Source organism: Podarcis liolepis (genome assembly GCF_965112155.1).
Source record: "Podarcis liolepis genome assembly, chromosome: 14".
NCBI classification, from domain to species: Eukaryota; Metazoa; Chordata; class Lepidosauria; order Squamata; family Lacertidae; genus Podarcis; species Podarcis liolepis.
Genome location: NC_139569.1, coordinates 20193013 through 20214892, shown reverse-complemented (window position 1 = coordinate 20214892; position 21880 = coordinate 20193013). Strand labels below are relative to the sequence as shown.

The 21880-nt window shown below is 46.0% G+C and overlaps 1 protein-coding gene across 2 annotated transcripts in view; it reads left to right on the top strand.

Moving 5' to 3' along the window:
- PPL (periplakin) overlaps nt 1-21880 on the top strand; it is a 50082-nt gene that overhangs the window by 21974 nt on the left and 6228 nt on the right. For both annotated transcript variants that reach the window (XM_083473598.1, XM_083473599.1), the window contains exons 2-18: nt 2115-2214; nt 4190-4344; nt 5444-5564; nt 8222-8347; nt 9455-9496; nt 10365-10526; nt 11620-11727; nt 11877-11972; nt 15108-15230; nt 15385-15531; nt 16278-16429; nt 16767-16864; nt 17635-17792; nt 18686-18864; nt 19448-19586; nt 20618-20811; nt 21514-21664. In XM_083473598.1, coding sequence (XP_083329724.1) covers nt 2115-2214; nt 4190-4344; nt 5444-5564; nt 8222-8347; nt 9455-9496; nt 10365-10526; nt 11620-11727; nt 11877-11972; nt 15108-15230; nt 15385-15531; nt 16278-16429; nt 16767-16864; nt 17635-17792; nt 18686-18864; nt 19448-19586; nt 20618-20811; nt 21514-21664 — 2251 coding nt within the window. The remainder of the gene's footprint in view (nt 1-2114; nt 2215-4189; nt 4345-5443; nt 5565-8221; nt 8348-9454; nt 9497-10364; nt 10527-11619; nt 11728-11876; nt 11973-15107; nt 15231-15384; nt 15532-16277; nt 16430-16766; nt 16865-17634; nt 17793-18685; nt 18865-19447; nt 19587-20617; nt 20812-21513; nt 21665-21880) is intronic.

Sequence of the window (21880 nt, the reverse complement as noted above, 5' to 3'; positions counted from 1 at the left end):
CTTAGCCTCTTTCTTAACCCTGTTAGGATCTCTGATCTGTAGTACCTCCCATTCTGATATACTGACCATCTCAGAGTATGGTTCAGAGAGCCAGTGTGGTGTAGTGGTTAAGAGCGATAGACGCGTAATCTGGGGAACCGGGTCCACGTCTCCGCTCCTCCACATGCAGCTGCTGGGTGACCTTGGGCTAGTCACACTTCTCTGAAGTCTCTCAGCCCCACTCACCTCACAGAGTGTTTGCTGTGGGGGAGGAAGGGAAATAAGAATGTTAGCCTCTTTGAGACTCCTTTGGGTAGTGATAAAGCAGGATATCAAATCCAAACTCCTCCTCCTCCTCCTCCTCCTCCTCTTCTTCTTCTTCTTCTTCTTCTTCATGGGGTTCAAAAGGTCATTGGCTCTGCCCCATTTTGGACCTGGTTCTGCCTTCACACGAACCACTGTTTTGAGCTTTCCTCTACTTGATGGACTTCAAGGTTCCAGTAAAAAAACCAAAAAGGTAGTTTCTGCAAGCCTGAAGTTTGGCCAGATCAGCTCTACAATAAATAAGAATTAACAATAATAAATAATGATAAACCGCTGGAGAATCACGGCGCCTGCTGTGGCTGCAGAGACCTGTAACTCATAACTGCTGCCTCCTAAGTTGTTTTTCCTGTGTTAGCAGCACTGAAGTGACCTCTCTGGGGCTCAAGCCTGGGCAGTGTGTATGGAAGTCCTGCACTGACCATATAACAAGACCCTCCTCTCAGCCTCGCTGATGTGGTCCAAAGGAAAACAGAGCAATACATTTGGCCCCAGCTTGGCAGCAGGAGTTGCCGGAAGGAGGCGTACACTCATAAATTAGGACGTATATAGTCTGTGAGAGCCACTGGCAGTCAGTTTAGGCAGTACAGAGCTAGATGGGCCAGTGGTCTAACTCCATAGGAACCAACTCCTAGAGGCCGAGGTCCCTTCGTCCCCCAATAAAATATTTGAATGGTTCAGGCCCTCTCCAAAGTTGATGGGCGTTGCCATTCAAATGGTGTGCATGCACCCAAATATTTTATTCTAGTTGGCACCCCTATAAAGGCTGCTTCCTGAAGGCAACAGCAGTTGGCTCTGTGGCTTGACACCATCTTGGATTTGCCTCAACAGTTTGCTATTTTGCCCCAACTCTGCCAAACCGGAGCCAGTGTCACTTCCAGCAAAAGGAGGATGTTCCGATTCCACTGCCCTCAAGCAAAGATTGCATGACTAGGCTTCAGTGTAGGAAACTTGATGGGGAATGATCAAGGCTGAGTAGCATTGGGTAGAAGACACTAATCTCTCCTGGGTGCCCAGAGGCCATCATGGGTGGAGCATCAACCACAACCTGCTAGACTGCAGACACCCATCTGAATTGCTGAATGCTTCCTCTCTTGTCCAAAGACTCATCAATGGCCAGTTGCCAACTTTTGTCCATGGGCAACTCCTATGGCTCTTACAGCAGCATGTCATGGATGAGTTAAACTTTACCCACCTCTTAATTCCCTACTAGGGATAAGTTTCACACAATTTATGCCTGTCCAGTTGCTTTTTAAAAGCACAGAAGCAGGACCAGTAAAAAGAAATTGGCAAGTGTTACACATACATGGCTTTGATCTTTAGCTTTGGGCAAGTCACTATCTACTAGCCTTGATTCCCCCAAGCATTAAATTGGTGCTATCTGCAACCAACCTCACAGGGTGCTCGTTTGGGTGAAGGTTAAAGTTGTAAAAGCATTTTGCAGATTAAAAATTAGACTAGCTATGAAAGCAAAGTGCTTTATAAACATTTATCTTCACCAGAAAAAAGTCCTTCAAACACTACACTGAAGTAGTCTACTGTTCTTTTGATTTTACTGACTAGTGTAGTCAACTGCTGTTTTTGTAGTGTTTATTTTGTAAGGTGTTAGGGGCTGAGTGCTTCCTGGAATCCCCTCCTCCTCTTATTCCAAAAATTGTGGCCAACTGGCTGCAGTTACTTGGTGGTGAATTAAAAGCACTTTACATATGCACAGGGAAACTCTTGCTCCTTGTATCTTATATCCCTGAGTGAGCTCCTGGCTGGCTGTGATCTGCTTTTTTCATCCTTCTTGAAATCTCTTTCTCTCTTCGCAGCATATCCAGCAAGGAGTTGTCTGAGCTGATTGAGAAGTTGCAGAAAAATGCTGACCAGGTGGAAAAGAACATTGTGGAAGCAGACTCTAAGATGCAAAACGTGAGTTTATTTTATTTCAGCATTCTTATATACCACTTTTCATTTTTTTAAAAAAATTAACCTCAACATGGTTTTTACATAGAAATGAATCATATCAATAATGGTGCAGCAATAAAATTGCTAATACATTTGCAAAGCTAAGCAGGGTCTGGTGTGGTTTCAAATAGGATGGGGCCGTGTGTTGAAATTCCTGTACTAGATGACCCCCAGGATCCCTTCCAACTCTTATGATTCTATGAATCAAAAACAAAAAAAACTTAGATAAAAATACAATTAAAAACTAGCAATAAAATAAGATCAGTATAAAACACAGAACCAGAGGTTGAAAAAAGTAACATTAAACAAAATGTGGCTTCTGAACATTTGAGGGAACTGAATAAGGTGACATCCACACCATATATTTAAAACACATCTAAAGCAAATGGTTCTGCCAACCTAGCAGTTCGAAAGCATGTCAAAGTGCAAGTAGATAAATAGGTACCGCTCCGGTGGGAAGGTAAACGGCATTTCCGTGCGCTGCTCTCGTTTGCCAGAAGCAGCTTAGTCATGCTGGCCACATGACCCGGAAGCTGTACGCCAGCTCCCTTGGCCAATAAAGCGAGATGAGCACTGCAACCCCCGAGTCAGCCATGACTGGACCTCATGGTCAGGGGTCCCTTTACCTTTACCTTTGCCTTTAAACAAATGGTGTCCTCCAGAGAATCTGTAGTTTGTTAAGGATACTGGGAATTCTCTAACACAGCGTTCTCAAAACCTGTACAAAACTACGTTTTCTAGGCTTCCTTTGGGTGAAACATCAATTCAGACCAGTTTAAATGTAAATGCAGCCTAAGGTGACATAGGTCCATCTCTAATTATACAATTCAGGTTGTAAAATAGGCTTAGTTCCTACTTTCTAACCTAGCAACGGTTATTGTTTTGCAGGGCTTGTCCTACCATTAGGCAGTGGAGGCATTTGTCCCTTAGCGCTGCCCCATCGACCTTTGTCTGCCTTCAGCCAGCCACATCTGCCTGCCTTCTTTCTTCCGAACAATTTGGAATTGGGACTTGGCATTGGCTATCGGTTCCCTCCTCCTCTTCAGTCTCAGTGTTCCCTTGTAGAACTAAGCAGGGAGGAAGAGGTTGGGGGACAAAACTAGAATGAGCTGGCTCTGCCTGCCATTGGCTCTGGCTCCACAGACTATTTGGGCTTCCTGCTTTCCATCCTACCAGTCCCAATGGGCACCAGCCATTGGGCAGAGTGAGCCAGCAGCCTCTGGCGGCTGATCTGTGTTGTGTGGTGGCAGCTCCCCACCTCACCCGGCTCCTCCTTTTGAGTCCCTAACCATTCTCCTCTCCCAGAGCTCTGCTATAGTAGTCTCCTGGCCTGATGTATGGTGAAGGATGCTGTCATAGAATTGTAGAGCTAGAAGGGACCCCAAGGGCCATCTAGTCCAACTCCCTGCAATGCAGGAATCTCAACTAAAGCACCCCAAAAGATGGCCATCCAACCTCTGCTTCAAAACCTGCAAAGAAAAAGAGTCCACCACCTTCCAAGCGAGTCCCTTCCGCTGTTGAACAGCGCTTACCGCCAGAAAGTTCTTCCTGATGTTTCGTTGGAATTAACTTTCTTGTAACTTGAAGTTATTGGTTTGGGTCCTGCCTGTCATCACTTTTGATGGTCTGGTCAGCCTCTGTACCTAGAAGGAAGGAGGTGCCAACTCTACTGTTTCATTCGGAGTCCCATTCTCTTAATGTTCTAACCTCACAGCTCTATTGATTCTGCTTCTGTTTAACAACGAAAACCATGAAAACCAGCTCAAAGCTGTGAGTGAAAAACAGAAGTGGGGTGGATCTGTTTAGAGTGATCCCTGGATCAGTTCTTCTTCCTTGTAGGTTTGCGGGGTTAGGAAGAGGACCCGAGATACTTCTTTTTGCGCTATGTTGATTCTGCTGTTTATATAAGCCTGCTCTCCCTTTCCAAACGCTCTCTCAGGACCTGCACAAGCTTAAGGCCGGTCAACCTGCTGAGTACCAAGACCTCACGGCAGATAAGCTAATAGAATCCGATAAGCTCCTCTATGTCCTGGATGGGGATGCTGCCATCGCTCGCCACATGAAACACCCACAGGGGGATATGATCACAGAAGAGTGAGTCTGGGGAAGCCAGTAGGGCAGGGGTGGGGAAGTGGATCTGGGCAGAGTGCTAGATCCAGAGTTGGGCCCTGCTTTTGTGCGCTGTTTTGACAAATGGGTGGGGCCACCCACTGGCAGGTGATAAAAAGTGCAAGCCAAGGGAGCAGGCAGAGGCTTATCTCTGTTCTTATCATGGTGGGACTACAGTGCTAAGATCAGAAGTAAGCTTCTGCCTGCTCTATGACTGCAAAAGGCAGCAGCAGAGGCTTAGCTTGATAGTAAAGTTCTACTCCTACAGTGCTCAGATCAGAGATAAGCTACTGCCTGCCGCCTTGTAAAGAGCACCACAGCACTAAGCACCACAGCACTAAGATGAAATATAAGTTTAGCTAACACTTAGGTTGGAGATAACAGATCTCCACACCTAACATCATATGACATCAGTTGACAGACAGGTGGGTTTAGTTTGCCCCAATGGCCGGGCAGGCCACATTTAGAGGCCTAATGTACTCAATTAGGCCCATGGGCCAGAGGTCCCCCCCCCCCCCCCACTGCAATATGGGATGGTGCTTGATTTGAAACTTTCATCTAGGGGTGAGCAAATCTGTCTGTTATCAGTCGATGCCACTTTAGCAGGCCCTCAACCATAAGTCCAGGTTTGAGTGCCAAAATACATATTTTGATTTAAAGCACATTCTCCCCACCCCCAAAAATGCATTTCTATACAAATTTTCTCTCAAAATGCACATAAAAAATATATTTTGATATATATATATATATTTTCAAACCAACACATTAGGCTAGTTCAAGTCAGGTCTTCTACCACCCCATTTACCTTCACAACAGCCCTGTGAGGTAGGTTAGGCTGAGAGAGTGTGTTACTGAGTAATTAGTGTAGATCCTTAAATTCCACACTTGGAAAACAGAATTAACTGATATGACATTTTTGCACATCTTACCCTGTCTGCAATGTGGGGTAGGTGGGGGGGTTTGGGGGGGTCCAAAATGTTTCACTTTGAGGAAAGTAGTATTGCAGTTAGGGGAGGGGGAATCATTCATCTATACGTTGTTCAGAGAAACCAGTAATTGCTTGTATTCTCTCTCCTTCCTTCAGCATCCGGCAACTAAAGGAGAGAGTGGGCAACTTGCGTGTGAAACATGATCAGATCTACAACTTCACCCCACAGGAAATTGAACCTCAAGTCAACTGGACCACGGTGATTGAAGAGAAGCAGGTGAGTAGGTGCTTTGCATCCAGTTAGTGAACATCTGATCTGTTTTTTTCTTTAGACTGGAGCCATTTCTTCCAAAATATGGGCTTTGCGGGCATCCAGCACAGCACTAAATGGGGTTCTCCTGCACATCTCCCTGGAACTAGAAATGTAGTGCAGTAGAGAGAGAGAGAGCTGGGCTTGAACTTTTCTCCCTCTTGTGCTAGATTTCTGTTTGCCAAAGAGCCTTTTTAAATCCGTTCTGGGCCTTAACTAAACATGACGTTAATTGCCTGAATCCAGGTAACTTGCATGGGGGATATTTGTTTGTTTTGGTAGGTAAGTTTTGGGGGGTGTAAGTTGAAGCCAGAGCAGCATTTTGGACCAGTGGTGGGGAGAGGGAGAATTTAGCTCATCCTCCAGCATACCTTCCAAAAGACCACCCCCTCACCCCAAACAGTTGTTTGCAGACCTTCCATTTTCTCCCTCCCCACCCTCTGCAACCCCAATACGTCTCAGACTTCCCTTTAACTGCTAATTGCACATTTTAAAAAGTTCACATTAACGTAATCCATGAACTATAAGCTTTGCCTAGTTTCCTTATGTATTATTTAGATTTCCTATCTCAACCACAATGTCCCAGAATGGGCTACAACAGTAAAATACGCAATTATAAAACAAATAAAACAGTTACAATCAGATAACAATAAAAGTGGGGGGAAACCCCTATTAAGAACAGCTCCGTATGTATAAACCAATTTAAAACAATTCCATATATTAAAGTTAAAAATAACTACAGTACTTCCATCACTGGGATGAAGCTCCCTTATTTGTATGGGGTGGGCATTCAGAAATGGTACCTTCCACCTGTGGGCTGGCAGGTGGCCCAAGAGTAGGTGGAGCCAGAAGAAATAACAGGTGGAGCCAGAGCCAATGACAGACAGAGCAAATGCCCCATCCTCCTCCCTGCTGAGTTCTGCAAGGGTTAACACTAAAACTAAGGAGGAGGATGTGTTGTCACCTGGACTGGTAATTAAGGAGGTAGGTAAACAGGTGGGGGCTGGCTGAGGGCAGACTGAGGTTGGTGGGGCAGCCCCCCATTCATCTGGATGGACCTGTCTCCATCAACCCCTACTCCAGCCATGAATGTACTGAAAAGCTCACGCAGTGTCCGTTGTCTTGAATGAAAGTCCTGCCCCCGCCCCACTCGTCAGGTGCCTGGGCACTGTTAATCAGCTCACAAAACGGGGTAGAGAGATAGAAGCTTTAGGCTGCCAGATCTCTTCCCCGCTGTTGATTTTTGCTCCTCTTCCAGTTGCTTTGTCAGCTTCCAGTTGCAAATCCCCCCCAAATCCTCCCTGGCTGCTGGCTGGAGATGCCCCCTAGCTTTTGGCTTAATGAGAGGCTTTGTGCAGCAGCCCAGGTTCTGCTAGCTTTGCAGTTCTGTCTCTGGGCTGCCTGGCGGGAGCTTCCCTCCCTCTGCCAGGGGCAGGGCACGGCTATCCAGCATCACAGGAGGCAGCCTTCTGCATCTTGGCTCAGCGCCATCCTGTGCAAAATTGCAACAAGTGGGCTTAAAACAGGGCAGTTTTGTTTTGGAGGAAGGGAAAGACAGCAGCGACAGCAATCTAGATATTTGCATCTAGGGATGGGAGACACATTCAGTTCAGTTTGCATTAAAAGGTGAACCTTCTTTCCAAAACAAGATGCAAGCTAAAATGCAGCCATTTTTTGGAAGTTGCACTTCGCTGAATTTTGCAGTGCATGCCAAATCAGGGTAGACCAGCTGTCCCCAACCTGGTGCCATCCAGATGTTTTGTACGGCAGCTCCCATCAGCCCCAGCCATCATTGGGACATCTGGCGGTAGCGCTGCATTGAAATCTGTCCTCCGGTTTCACAGACGTTTTTGGCCCCGGCAAAAGGGGTTGGTGATTTGTTGCCTCGTTCCCAAGACTCTTGCCTTTCCATTTGCAAGGTAGCCAAGGGTGGTGTCTCTGTTTCCTTCCCTATAAACATTTCTCTAGTGCACTGCAAACTCTCTGGCTGCCTGTGCTTGCTGTTTTGAAAAAGAAGAATAAGAAAAAACAACCTATGGGAAGAGTTACCTGTCTTCCCTTTAATTGAACATGGTTTAATTAAATGACCTTTATTGAAATGTGGGCACCCAGGAAGGCTGCAGAATGCAGACTGCTAGAGACATGGCTTGTAGAACAACAGAAAGGACGCTCAACAGCATCCACCTGCCATCTCAAAAATAAGGCAAATGCCACAAAATCCCTACATCCCACCCATAAGGATTTCCCTGTCCTCTTTGATAATTTCCAAGTGCAATTTCTGATGAGGAATGTTTTACAAAATGCAGGAGGAATTTTTGGCACAGAACTGTCTGCATGCTGGTGTAGATGAGTGTTCAGCCTTCGGTTCCCAGGCATTGTTGGACTACAACTTCCATCAGCCCCAGCCAGCTTAGCCAATGGTCAGAGATGATGGAAGGTGTAGTGCAACAACATCTAGGGAGTCCAAGGCTGCAGAACATTGGCTGTGGACAATACTAAGCTAAACAGGCTGATGGGTTGACTCTGGATAAGGCAGCCTCCTGTGCTGCTACGTTCTTGGCCTGCTTTGTTTGCCAGGAGTTTGGAGGAAAGACTGGAACCTCCCCCTTTTCTTTTACCACTAGGAAATATTGAACAGCAAGGGCTTCGGCACTGACTTGCCATCAGTCAACGGTCAGGTGGAGGAGCACAACATCTTCCATAATGAAGTGATGGCTATAGGACCGCACATCAGCAAGGAAGGTGACAAGGTATCATGTGCTTCTAATGCCTGCTTTGCAGTTCTTCGGCAGGTGGGGGGGAAGAGGGGAAGGGACAGAATTGGTTTTCCACAGTTCCTGTGCCTTGTACCGGTGACAGGAGAAATCCAACTGGTGTAGCTTTTCCCCGTCACAGGGGCTCCGATGATGAGGAAAGCTGAACCTGTTGGATTTCTGCCCGATGTACCCCAGCTAAAGGTTCAGGTGCTTCGGGGATCTCTCAAAAAGTGATTCAAACACAGTTAAAAGGCCAACACCACCTTGAGTAGCGGGTTTGAGTAAGTGTAGCAGATGTTACTTTGTCCTACCTAACTCTACCTCCTCTCCTTTCTCCTCCACAGCCTACATAGTCTTTAAATGAGAGACTCTGTAAGCTTTACTATTTGAATGAGAGAGGTTATTTGTTGGGGCTGCCAGCATGAGGGGCTGCCCGGTTGGGCCTTTTCAGTGGTGGCTCCCCATTTGTGGAATGCCTTCCCTAGTGAGGTGTGTCTGTCTCACTATTATTATTTTTCAGGAGTTATTTGAAAACATTTGTATTTACTGTTTACTGAATCTATTTTTATAAAGTTTTAACTATTTTAGAATGCTTAAGATGAAGCTTATGTGCTGGCTGCTCTGGGCTCTTTCGGGAGGAAGGGTGGATACAAATCCAATAAATAAATACTCAACAAAACACTTTTGCTGTGTGTTATAACTGTCTCCCACAGCAAACACGCCAAGACCATGTGTTGTAGTGGTTAGAGAAGCAGACGGGAGAGAAGAGGATTTCCTTGGTATAGGATCACTGGAGGAAAGATCTAATACACAAATCAGGGTAGCTAACCCCCAGCACAAAGGCTTAATCTGCTCCCCCCCGCCGCCCTTCCCAAAGACTCACTGATTTTGGCAAGAAGAGCAAAAAGAAAAAGAAAGGAATTAGACAGAACCCAGTACCCTCTTGGGGGATGCAAATCGCCTCTTCCCCAGTTATCGATTGGTCATTTGATTAAAAGCTGCATGCACGTAGCAAGTGTGTTTGCTTTGGGAAGTGTGGTAACACCCTCTGTTGGGGGCCTTGTCCTGTCTTTTGTTCATCTTCTCTTTGTTTGTTTCCAGGAATATATGAGTGGGCTCCAGGTGAAATATCAGAAACTGCTGGTAAGACCTTGTTCTTTTTATTTTCCGTTCTCGAAAGATCAGGGACTAACTTTGGTACATCCAAGCGGGTCAGAGGTGATGTGAGGAGACTCTTGGGTCCCGTTCATACCATATACAGAGCATATTTAATGTACACAGCTTTCCCTCAGAGAGTCATGAGAACTTTGGTTTGTTAAGAGTGCTGGGAACTGTAGCTCTGTGAGGGCTGTGAACTACAGTTCCCAGGACTCTTTGGAGGAAGCTATATGATTTACGTGTGTGTTACATGTATGGTGTGGCTGAGATCTTGGTTGGCATGCTATGCCCCATCTGAATTAAGACAGCACTGAGGAGGATTCCTGCATACGTGCCACTTTTCCATAGTTCAAAACGTACTCAAGGTGACTTACAACATGAAAAAAATTACATAATTATAAACATAACAAAAGTACTCATAAACAATGAAACATCGAAAAGTGTGCAACCAAATTGAAAATGTCCACACAAATCATAAGATATAAAAATAAAGATGCACAAAATAATATCAATAACAACCCGTCCAACAACACCCCCCTAAACCGTATCTCAGCACATGAAGCCTTGATCAGCGTCAATAAGAATTTAAGGGCCCTTTGAGTCATACCCTGGGAGTGCGCTCTGTTGTTCCTTACTTTGATCAGAGCTTGGCAAAGTGCACAAGATACTTTCACTGCTATTTCTTCCCTGCCCCTCCCATTCCCAACTCAATGCGGTCTAGAATCTTGACACCAGGAGACAGGAGTGCACAAGTTATGTATTTCACAGTAGACTTAGCCCTCTCTCAAGTTGCTTTCTGTGATTCCCAATCTCCAAGCCTTGATGGTTAACAAAACTCCCTCTCTGCTTGCAGTCAGGATCCCAACAGAGGCAGCAGGATTTGAACTCGCTCCAGGATTACATGCAGCGCTGCACCAACAAGCTCTACTGGCTAGATCAGCAGGCCAAAGACAGGATGCAGTTTGACTGGAGCGACCGTAACCTCGACTACCCAAGCCGCCGGCGCCAGTATGAGGTACATTTTCTCCCCAGAGCTTATCCCCCCTCAGGAGGCAGTTTGACTTTGAGATCTGTGTGGAAAACGCATTCTGGCATTTGGATCTGAATTATTCAGCCTGAATCAAAGCTGAAGGGCAGAAATATATTAAAGGAGGTGGTAATCATCGTGAATTCCAGTATGAACTAATCTGATCTGTACATCTTAAGACATCACAAACCCTTTGTACACACTATACTTTAAAAGCACATCCAAAGCCCATTTTCCCCCTCACAAAAGTCTGGGCCCCCTAGTTTGTTAAGGGTTGCTGAGAATTGTAAATATGTGAGCACTCAGTGCTCAGAATCCTTTGGGAAAGAATGTGTTTCACATATGCTTTAAAGGTAGTGTGTACACAGGTGTTAGATAAATGGTGTTGGTGGTGATATTGTTGTGGCTAATTGTATTGCATAATTTTAGACTGTAAACTGCTCAGGATTGGGACCTGCCTTTGCTACTCTGGTTTGTATCCAACTACCTGATTTTCAGACTAGACCCACTTCCTTCAGTGGGTCTACTCTGGGTATGACTGTTAGATACAAAACTCTTTTAAGTGTTACTTACATTGGGTGACAGCCAACTAAGTCGTCCTCAGAGCAGATCCATAAATTTGAATGGGTCTCCTCTCAATACGATGAACATCGGCTCTCACCCATATTTATTTATAAATTCAATTAAGGAAAATAAACCTGGCAAGGAGACAGAAGAGGTAACCTGTGGAGAGAAGCTTTGTAAACTCCAACGACCTCGATCCAACTAAAGGCCCTGTGTGGAATGGGGTTGAAACCAATGTTTCCTTGACCTGCTGAGAGTCACAGCAATAGTGTTAGTAGGAAATTCAGAAGTGTCAGTCTCTTCATGATAGTCACAGCCACAACCTTCAAAGACTACGCAATAATAATAACCAAGGATGCATTGCAACCATCAATGCAGATCTCCATGTGTTGCCTTTCACCTGAATCTAATAATTTCCTGTGCCTGTACATGGGGAAATGCTTTGGACTGCTCCAATATCCGTCTTTTCCTTGAAGTTCCATTGTACATAAGAGAACTTCCTTCCTTCTCCCTTTAGAATTTCATCAACCGGAATTTGGAAGAAAAAGAGGGAGCGATCAACAAGCTGCACGAGGATGGCAATAAGCTACTGGCCCAAAGTCACCCTGGGAAGATCCCCATTGAGGTGAGTTTGGCTGCTGTCATGCGCTTGAGATCCTTTCTCCACCCCCAGCTGGTCCCCTATCAGAGTCTCTCTTGGTCCCTGAGAGGTGTCTCCCCGCCACCGCCCTTCTGTGACCTACTAAGCATTACCCGCTATCCTCTTGCTTGCAGGCTCACATCGAGGCAGTCCACGCTGACTGGAAGGAGTACCTCAACTTGCTTATCTGTGAGGAGAGTCACCTCAAGTTCATGGAGGACTATCACCAGGTACCTTTCCATTGAGGACACTTAGAAGGAGGGGCTGTCAGAAAATGCAGCAGTGCATCTTTGCCCTCTAGCAAGATGGCTCCCATTCAGGATCTCAACCAACCAACCAACTTCCTTCAGGATACTGTAAACCCCAATTGGAGTTGGTCATACTCAGAGAAGACCTGCTAGAATCTAAGACTAATTTAGGTCCATTGATTTCAGTGGGCTATACTCAGCTAAGTCTTACTTGGAGTAGACCCATGGAAGGACCTGAGTCAGTCATGCCTATTAATTTCAGTGGGATTGCGGAGTGGAACTTGCATTGAATCCAACACAGTGGATCTACTCCAAAGAGAATCCCTAGTATCCCTACTGTTGTGCCCCCTTGTGCTTTACCTGGTACCTGTGAAGACTTCATTTTGAGGGGCCCAGTTGTCTTTTATTTTACCTTTTGGCAGTGGCTGGCTTGAGTGCGGTTGACTTAAATGATTTAGATCAGGAAGGAAAAAACCTCCAATGGGGGGGGGGGGGGAGAGAGAAGGCTGATTGTGGTAGTCTCCTGAAATTTGCTCATATTTCTAGATGTGACCACTGCTGCTCCCAAAAGGTTGGGCGACACTTCTGTGAACTGTCCCCTTGCTCAGTTTTCTGTTTTTCTTTTCCAGCTGATATTCAACATTCCATGACCCCTGGTGATCACTGGGCATGCTCAGTCCTCGGGTGTTTGGGGGGGGGTTTAGAGGAGGGAGGGATTTTCCCCACCTTACTTTAGTTTTTTTTATAATATTTTTTATTAATTTTAACATATAAATTATAAAATGTACCACAAAACTTATCACTTATACAATCTTTTTAGACTTCCCTCAGCACCTCTGATGATCCACCGTTTTAACCACTTCTTATGCATTTCTTAACTTTATATTGCCTTTACATCTCTTAACAGACCATCCTCCCCCTTGTCCATTTTTACAATATTTCTAATAATACTCCTCACAAAACTTCTTGCGACCCTTATTTAAGTTTTTTTTAAGGGGGGGGGGGTATTTCTACAATCCTTGAGATTTCCCCAAACATGCTCCATGGTGTCTCTGCTTCCACCAGCATGGCAGCACTAAGGGAGCGATGAGATGGGTGGCTGTAAATGGAACAATTAGTGGCAGTGTTGGAGGCCCATAGGCCTGGTTGTCCCATAGAGCAGCTGTGGGCAGATTTCAGCCTTGAAGGATATGCTTTGTTTTCCCCACCCCACAAACCCTGAGATCCACCACCCAGGGCACACACTTCTGAGCCCAGGGATTTGTTCTGAGCAAGTGAATCAGATGTTGTCATTTGCAGGGGAGGACAGCAGGGAGGTGGCTTTCCTGATAATCAAATAGCAAGCTGTCCTGCCAGACAGTTTGTCTAGCACAGCTTTGTGTTAAGCAAGGAGGTACCCACGTTGTGTGCTGCAATGCTTGCTTGTATGGGAAACAGCCGAAGGAGCTGGTGAGAAAACAATCTTGCCCGACCTGTTTTACCCCCCTTCATCACTCTTTCCTGAACCTCTTTGCTGTCAGGTGTTACTGATCAAGCAGGCATCTGCCTTCTGAAGGTGGCTCAGAAAGGCAGAGGCTCCCAGATTCTGTGCTCCGATTGTCCTCGGGGCAAAAGCAGGCATGTCTCTTTGCTTGGAGATTTCCCTAGTTAGCAGGTAATATTTTGCTGCCCTTCATTTTTCTCTGGTTGACTGTAGTAGGAGTAGTAGTTTTTGACTACTTGAATTTTAGGCAAGAGGCCCACACACAACTGTGTGGGGGGTCCTTTAAAACACCCCTATGCAGACTCCCACTTTTGTCTTTAGGGTGCGAAAGACTATAGCATAGTGGCAGAGCACCTTCTGCAGGTAGGGCTGGGATTGAACACTGCCCGAAATCCTGGACCGGTCAATGTAGACAATACTGAGCTAGATGGACAAAGGTTCGATGTTGTACAAGACAGCTTCCTTTCTCTTATGTTCCTATGTGACCAGATGAAAGGGGCAACAGTCTCTTTAATAGTTGCACTGAAGGGGTGATTGGGATACATTGGGATAGATTGGTGCTTTTCACAGAGGTGGGAGAAAAGCTTGTCCTCTTTTGCAGGTTCTCACCCACTTCCTGTTTTTTAAAATACATAAATCCCCAAACCCTAAAAGAAACAAAGCACAAACAGTGGTGATGCCATTGCTGATCCAGGCTGAACCTACCTGTCCCAAACTCATTTTGTTTGTCGTTTGTAGGCTGACATTCAACATATACATTCAGATCCCAGGGCAGTTTCCAATCATAAAATAAACACCAGACAATCATAAACAATTGAAACATAACCCTTCATAAAATGAATATGGGGAGGGTGGGGAAGGGTGGCAGAAGAAGGGATGGGGGAAAATTTAGGTTTGCATTTTAATTCACAGTTCCTGAATACACAAACTGGATTTCCTTCAATGTCGCAGTTCTCTGAATTTTGCAGTGTGGTTCCTACCAACCAGTGTGTTCAAAAATGCATAGATTACCGAAAAGTGTGCTTAAAACTGCACCTGTTCGAGAAAGAACAAATGCAAAAATGCATTATATTGGAGAAATTGCCTTGCAAAAATATGTACATTTGTCGAAATTGTATACGAAAATGTGTTGATTAGGAAAAATTCACACTAAAATGCTCACGTTGTTGTTGTTTTTTTAAAAAAATCAAAAATAGCTGCAGAAATCCAGAGAACTAAATTTAAGGTTGGAAAAAAGAGATAGAGGACCAAAATTGATAGATTCAGTCATCCCTGAATCTATTTTGTTTAAGATAGGGCTGGAACCAACTCCCATAAGCCCCAGCTAACATGGCGGATGGTCAGGGAAGACATGAGGTGTAATCCAGCAATATCTGGAGGACCACAGGCTCCCATCCCTGATGTGGAAGAGAGAATAGTATTTCATTTCTCTAGAACACCCCATGCCAGGGGCTGTAACTTCTCCTCCTTCTCTTCCACTCTACCAACAAGTGAATTATTGCCTTGCAGGGAGAGGGGGAGGGGAAAGTGTCCACACTCCTTTGTGACAGTCATGTTGTGAGGGTGCAGTACATTGTTTTTCTGTCTCAAAGAGGATCCATTGACTTTTTTGAGTTGCTTCCCACCCCAAACAGTTCCAAAAAGATGCTAAGGATGCCCAGGACCTTCTCAGGAAAGTGGACACAGACCTGGACCAGAAATACAGCCCGGATTTCAAGGATCGATACCAGATTGAATCTTTGCTGAGGGAGCTGGAGGCAAGTATTGAGTGTGAGAGTTGACTGCAGCTGCACATCACACTGAGCTATGGCCCTGCCCCTCTGCTTTTAGCCAGCACAACTTTGTCCATATCCCAGTCTGCCTTGATCGTCTCTTCCCTGGTGCATCAGGATTTTGCCTTGTCTTCACCAGGACCAGGAGAAGGCCTTGGACAAGTATGATGATGTGGTGAAGTCCCTGCAGAAGCGCAGCCAGCAGGTGCTCCCTCTGAAGTTCCGCCGGGAGACCCCGCTTAAGCCCATCCCAGTGGAAGCGCTTTGTGACTACGAAAGTGAGCGGGTAAGAAGCAATGTTGCCCCTTCTGCTCATCACAGGATGGCGCAACGGGCAAAAGGTCTGCCTGGTAAATTCAGGTAGGGTAGGGGATATACTTGGGTACACATTTGAATGAGACCATACCTGGCTTGCATTTTCTGAAACAATTACCCAACTGAAATGTCAGTATCCTTTGAAATTCATACTTCTCTGAATTTTGCAATGCAGTTCTCTAACCAAAATGTGTCTATTGGGGAAAATCTTCCAGTATGGTATTGAGACTGCTGCTAAAACAGGGGGGGAGCTCCATTTTAGCAGCATTTTCAATGGAAATTGTTCAATACTATTGGAGTAAAGTGGACTTTCCTTCCCACTGTCATTCATGGGGGAAATGATCCTTGCTCCAGCAAAGGAACAGCCAGAAGCTCACTTTAAGTTCCTGATTGTTTATTTGAAGCCACATCAACATCTACCTGAAGTTATGTCAGGTGTGGAGCAGGTGGACCTGGCCAAATTAGGAGGTCTGGTGGGCTATATTTGGTCTATAGGCTGAAGGTTCCCAACCTTTGAACCAGCCCTTTCATCTGTAGAGCCAAGCTTTGTTTCCTCTGACTGTCAGTGTTTGTCTGGTCTCAGGGAGAGGTCTTTCCAGCCACTGGCTAAAAGACCCCCTTTTAACCAGTGGTACCAGGGCAAAGCATGCGCTCCTGGGACCACTGGGGGGTGGGAGAAATGATACGACTGCTTACCCTGAACTCTTTCTACCCCAGTGCCAGATCTCTCGTGGAGGCAGATACACCCTGCACAAGAACAGTGGTGACATCTGGGAAGTTACCGACAGCGCAGGAAATGCAATCAGCGCCCCTGGCGTCTGCTTCATGATCCCCCCGACAGATCCTGAATCGCTGGCTCACGCTGACAAGTAAGTGCTCCCTGATCCAGATTGTGTTGACACGAACCAGCCATTTGACGGATTAGGATGGAGTTGCTGTCTATCGTTGGTCTGTTTTGCTTCTGTTTGTTTTGCAGCTTATTGCTGGGTTTTTGTTGTAATGCATTCTCTCTTTCCTCCATGTTTTATGCCATGCTTCATGTTTTTAATTGTCATAAATTGTGTTAATAGTAGCAGTAACAATGCCAGTGCCAAGCAGTCCTTTGATGGTTCAGGCAGAGGCCTTCCTTTTGTCTATTTTAAGCATGGAAGTGCTTCGTATTCCCGACTATTTGCACAACTGGCTCAATCTCTTCTTGTCCCACAGCATCACCGGTCAGTATCAGAGCGTGAAACAGAAGATAGCTGGCACCAAGGGCCTTCTGCAGCAGCGATATGATGGGCTGAAGGCAGACAGCATTGGAGGTAGGTGTCCCACACCATGCCTGGGGGAATGCTTGAGTTCCACATTTAAAATAAAAGGGCCATTAGTTCATCACAAGCAGTGAATGAGTTCAAATTCAGCAGCTATGCATACCATGCACCGAAAAATGCTGCAATTCTGGGAACCTGAATTAGAATTCTGTGATCTATTTACTGTATATTATGCAAATGTATGTGCAGAGATCTCTTTATTAATATGGTTGTGTGGAGGGTCATAGTTCAGTAGCAGAATCTGTGCTATCCATGCAGAAGATACATTTTGGTGTGATTCAGGGGAAATGTGAATTCAGTATGACTGCATCTTATGCAGGGGTTCAGTTCCAAGGGTTCTGCGTATACACAAAAGCACTTATGCTCAAACCACCCCCACGTGAGCACTCTTACTTTTCTGGAGCTGGCTTGGTGAGCAGGCCTTGCCCAATAAGCAAGGCAGAGAGTTTAAAAGTGCACATTGTGCGCCTTTAATTGGCACAATTTCAACCAGCTGGCATTCAGCCACATGAGGCTGAAATCGCACAAGTTAAATGTGGGTAAGATGGGATTGTACCGTACCGCTTTGAAATATGTTAGAAAAGTGACATCACAATATTAGCCTCCTTAGCAGCACAGTTTGTGAGAATGCCCCTTGTTGGGATAGTCTAAGGGCCTTAGCCACTATTTCTCCACTTCTCCCAGCAAATGTACTTGCTGACCAGGGATCCAAACATAAAACCTTCTGCTCCACCTGCTGTTGTTGTTGTTTTTCCCCTCAGATGCAGCATCAGTCCAGGGGCGACAGCTGCTGGCAGGGCTGGAGAAAGTGAACAGTGAGCTGGATAAGCAAGAGAAAGCCATCACTGCAAACCTGCGGCCACCGCTAGAGCAAAGCCGGGCAGTGCAGGACAGCGCGGAGCGATCCAAGGATCTTAAGGTAAAGTCTCTCCCCACCCCCAAATCTATTCTGCAGTGAGTTGATGGAATGGCAATTGGTTGCTCATACCATTGTAAATCACAGGTAAGGGGGATACCATTGTTGAATGCAGATAGAAACTTGCCCTTAAGATAGGAACGTGGCATGGGAGGAAGAGGTGCTGCCTTCATTCTCACAAGATGTAGTGATTGCCACTAACATGGGCAGCTTTTAAAGAGGGTTAGACAAATTTATGGGGGAAGACAAAGCTATGTTCTCCTTCCCCTGTTGGAGGGAGGATGACTATGAATACCAGTGAATCATAAGGGGGGAGGGTGCTATTGCACCCAGGTCCTGCTTGTTGGCTTCCCAAGGACAGCTGGTTGTTCGCGGTGGGAACAGGATGCTGGATCTAAGACTTTATAGAATCTTTATTCTCAATAGTGATGAAACCCACAGGTGGAGAAAACAGTGAAGCTGCATCTTACATGCATTTGACTTGCACAATTTCAACCATACATGGATAGTGAAGGATAGGATCAAAGGCTGTTGGGAAAGGGCTGCTTGGCCTTTGGCTTGTGAAAGATCTTGTAGGAAATCCTCATCACTGCACCAAAATGCTGAAGAGTTTTCATAATTTCTTTTTTAATCTCAAATTACTGCCGAAACGTGGGGAACTGTATTTAAGATTTAAAAAGAGAGAAATTGAGTGCTCAAACTGAGTTCCTCCCATCCCTAATATTGAGCCGGGCAGGATGCTATGAGTTGTGTCCAGAGTTATGGACCCATCTCCCCGCTACTTTGCAGCCCAGGAGGATTCTGGCTCAAGAACTCAGCTGTTCCCGGCACAGACGGCAGAGGGGCAGTGTCATGCTCGCTTGCTCATCTGCTGACCACCTCTCTCCCCTTTGCAGAACATCACCAATGAGGTCCGGCGGATTGAACCTGAGAAAGCACGCAGGATCCAGGAGTGTGAAACCTTCATAGAGTCCGTGCCAGACACAGGAAGTGCCTCCCTGCTAAAGAACAAGGCAGAAGAGACAAACAACAAATACAACCATGTCATCCAGCTGCTTGGTGCCGCTCAGGAGAAGTAGGTGTCTGTACAGCTTCTCTGAGTCGCTTTGGAAAGGGAACATGAAATTTCACCACCTGCTCTTGATCTTTGTGTCCTTTTGGTAGCTTGGCTCACCTGTTTGAACTCTTGGTAAGCACCTCCATATGGTGCACCTGCTTTTGGAGGATGAGCTGCAGCTCAGTAGTAGAACACCTGCTCTGCGTGCAACCTGTATAAATCATGAACAGGAAATTAGCATATTTCTTATTTTGCATAATTTATTCTGGCTTTGCTGGGCATGGGGGACGGCCAGTATGCAGGGCCTGGAAGGAGCCCACCCAACCCATTAAAAATCTTTTTCAGCCATCTCTCTGGCTGCTGAGGGAATATCCGCAATATCTTACAATGCATTGCAACCATGAACACTAGACAAAAGGCGAGGTTTTCCAGATGCCGACTCCTTTGCCTAATACCACACACTGCAGATATTCTGTGCTCCTGCGAAATCATAGCACCCATCCATGTGCACAGAACCCCGTCTGCTTCTTCTGCCTGAAGGGGTATCCCTGTCTGTAAAGCTGTGTTTATTTGAAGAGCTGCTTTTGTCTGTCTTGTACAGAGTGGATGTTGCCAATCGCCTTGAGAAGAGTCTGCAGCAAGGGAGGGACCTGATTTCTGGCTACGAGAACAAGTTGGCCATTGAGGACACTATTCCAGAGGACACAGGTGCCCTGGAGCGCAAGAGAGAAGAGCTGCTGGTGAGTCCTCGCTTTCAGTGGGGCTTTCAAAACAACAGCAGTGCTGCTAAATGGCCCAAATGTATCCGGACAATCACCAGTCAGTACAGTTTCTGAGGTCATCCTATTGTCCCATCTCTGGCTGAAGGGACAAGGGAGAGGGGGTCTGCTTCAGCTGTGATAAGAGATGGAGGAGGAATCCCCCTGGCTCAGATTCCAAAGTGGATTCACCTGATCCAATCTGGGTGGAATCATGACCTGAATTGGATCACTGGTTCACTTCAGAATCCACAATCCAGCGGGTTCCAGCCTCCGGGTTTAAAACACAGTCAAAAGTAGGACCTGCAGGGTTGCACACTGCCTCTGTTCCCCTTTCTTTTTTTCTTTAAACTAGGGCTGGGGGACTTACGGCCCTCCAGATGTTGCTGAACTACAGCAAACTAGGCCAATGGTGAGGGATGATGGGAATTGTAGTTCAGCAACATCTGGAGGGCTATAGGTGCCACACATTTGCTTTAAACACTCTAAAATAGCACTATCCAGCCACACACAGGCTAGCTCATGGGGTTCCTTGCTATCCTGTACCTTCAAGTAAACATAGAGAGAGCCCACCCACAAACCCTGACAGGGCTTGATGAACTTCCATCACTCCAAAGGGGACTTAAATAGGGAAAATATGGCTGCTGCCAGGGTTACTTAGTCCTGTCCCCTCAAAGAACTGGGACTGCCAGGACATAAAATCCATACAATTAAAACCTCTTTGCCTGCTTTTAAATGGGCTCCTAAGACCCCACCCTGCTTTAAACCTGGTGGGTGTTTTTTACATAGAACTTGGGATGACATCATGTCATTTGCTGGCTCCTGGCAAATTTGTATGATGCTGCTTTCTTGCTTTTTGTCTTTTGTTTTATTGTTGAGGCTTGTGTTTTCATTTGTACTGTGACAGATTTAAATCTTTGTGAGGCTGTCCTAGAAAGGTAGGGTAAAAATGTTAACATCGTTTAAAATACTTGATTATCCATTCCCCTCCCCCCCCCCCCACTTTTCTCCAGGCACTGGGCTCTGAATTGCAGGCCCACCAGCCTTTGCTGAGCGTAGCAGAGCAGGATCTGCAGAAAGCCAAGAAGTGCTCCAATGCCCTGGCCAGCCAGTTCCAAGAGCACTGCCCAGACATCGAGCGCCAGGAAGCTGAACTCCATAAGCTCAACCAGCGGTTCGGCAACCTCAACAAGCAAATAGATCACAGGTCAGGCTGTGAGCGGAAGAAAGAGGGGGGTGAATGAAGCCCTGGCAATAGAAGCAGGAGAAGGAATGTCCAAACCCCTCTTTCCCCAATCCTGTGTCACCAGGTTATCTTGCGGAGGATGTTTTAGCTGTTTGCGTAAACCCCATCCCTGGAGGTTCTCAAAACGGATGGTGGTTAATACATACAAATGGGAGCTGCAACTGAGAGCTGCATTAAAGGAAGCAGATAAATGTAGACTTTTTTGCTATAAAACGGGAGAGTTCATCCAAATTCGTCATATATTTAGTCTAGTTTAGACTAGGGCAGTGGTTCCCAATTAGCCAAGTACTGCAGACCCCCCGTTTTTCAAAAGCCAAGACACTGACTACTTTTGAAAATGTTGCTATATCTCTCTGATAGTTTTTGTTATGTGAACCCTTCAACATGTTCCTGTGCAAAACTGGGATGCATGTCTTCCAGGCCGCAGTCCTGCACAAGTCACATGACCTGTGTGTTTTTGGGTGCCACAGTCTGACACGAGCGCATACCCCCCCCATGCAATGTCCTGGACAGTTGACTGGTGTATATACTGTGGACCCTCTGTGATCCACAGACCACCAATTGGGAACCATTGGTCTACTAGGAGGGTGTTACAGTTAATGGCACTGTGACATTTCTGCTAATGTCCATCCCAAGCAAGTATTGTTCCGCTTCCCTTCACAGATCTCAGATGTTGCAGAAAGCAAAATTGTCCTACTCCAACTATCGCAGTGGCTACAACAACCTGAACCAGTTCCTTTGTAATGTGCCCAACTATGAGCCTCAAGAAACCGACAATGTCACTCAAGTGGAAACCAAGCTGAAGAACCAACAGGTAATCATAGAAGAGAATCGTAAGAGTTGGAAGGAGCTTCAGAGTTCATCCAGTTTTCTTGTCCGATTCCCCTGCACCCTGTGATAAGCTGATTATGCAGTAGGACTGTGATCCTAATCTGGCTCTGATCTGGACTGGACCCCAAATGAAATCAGAGGTCTTGCACAGCCCTAATGTTTAATTAGGGTTTTAAATGATGCAGGTAGAGAACATGGT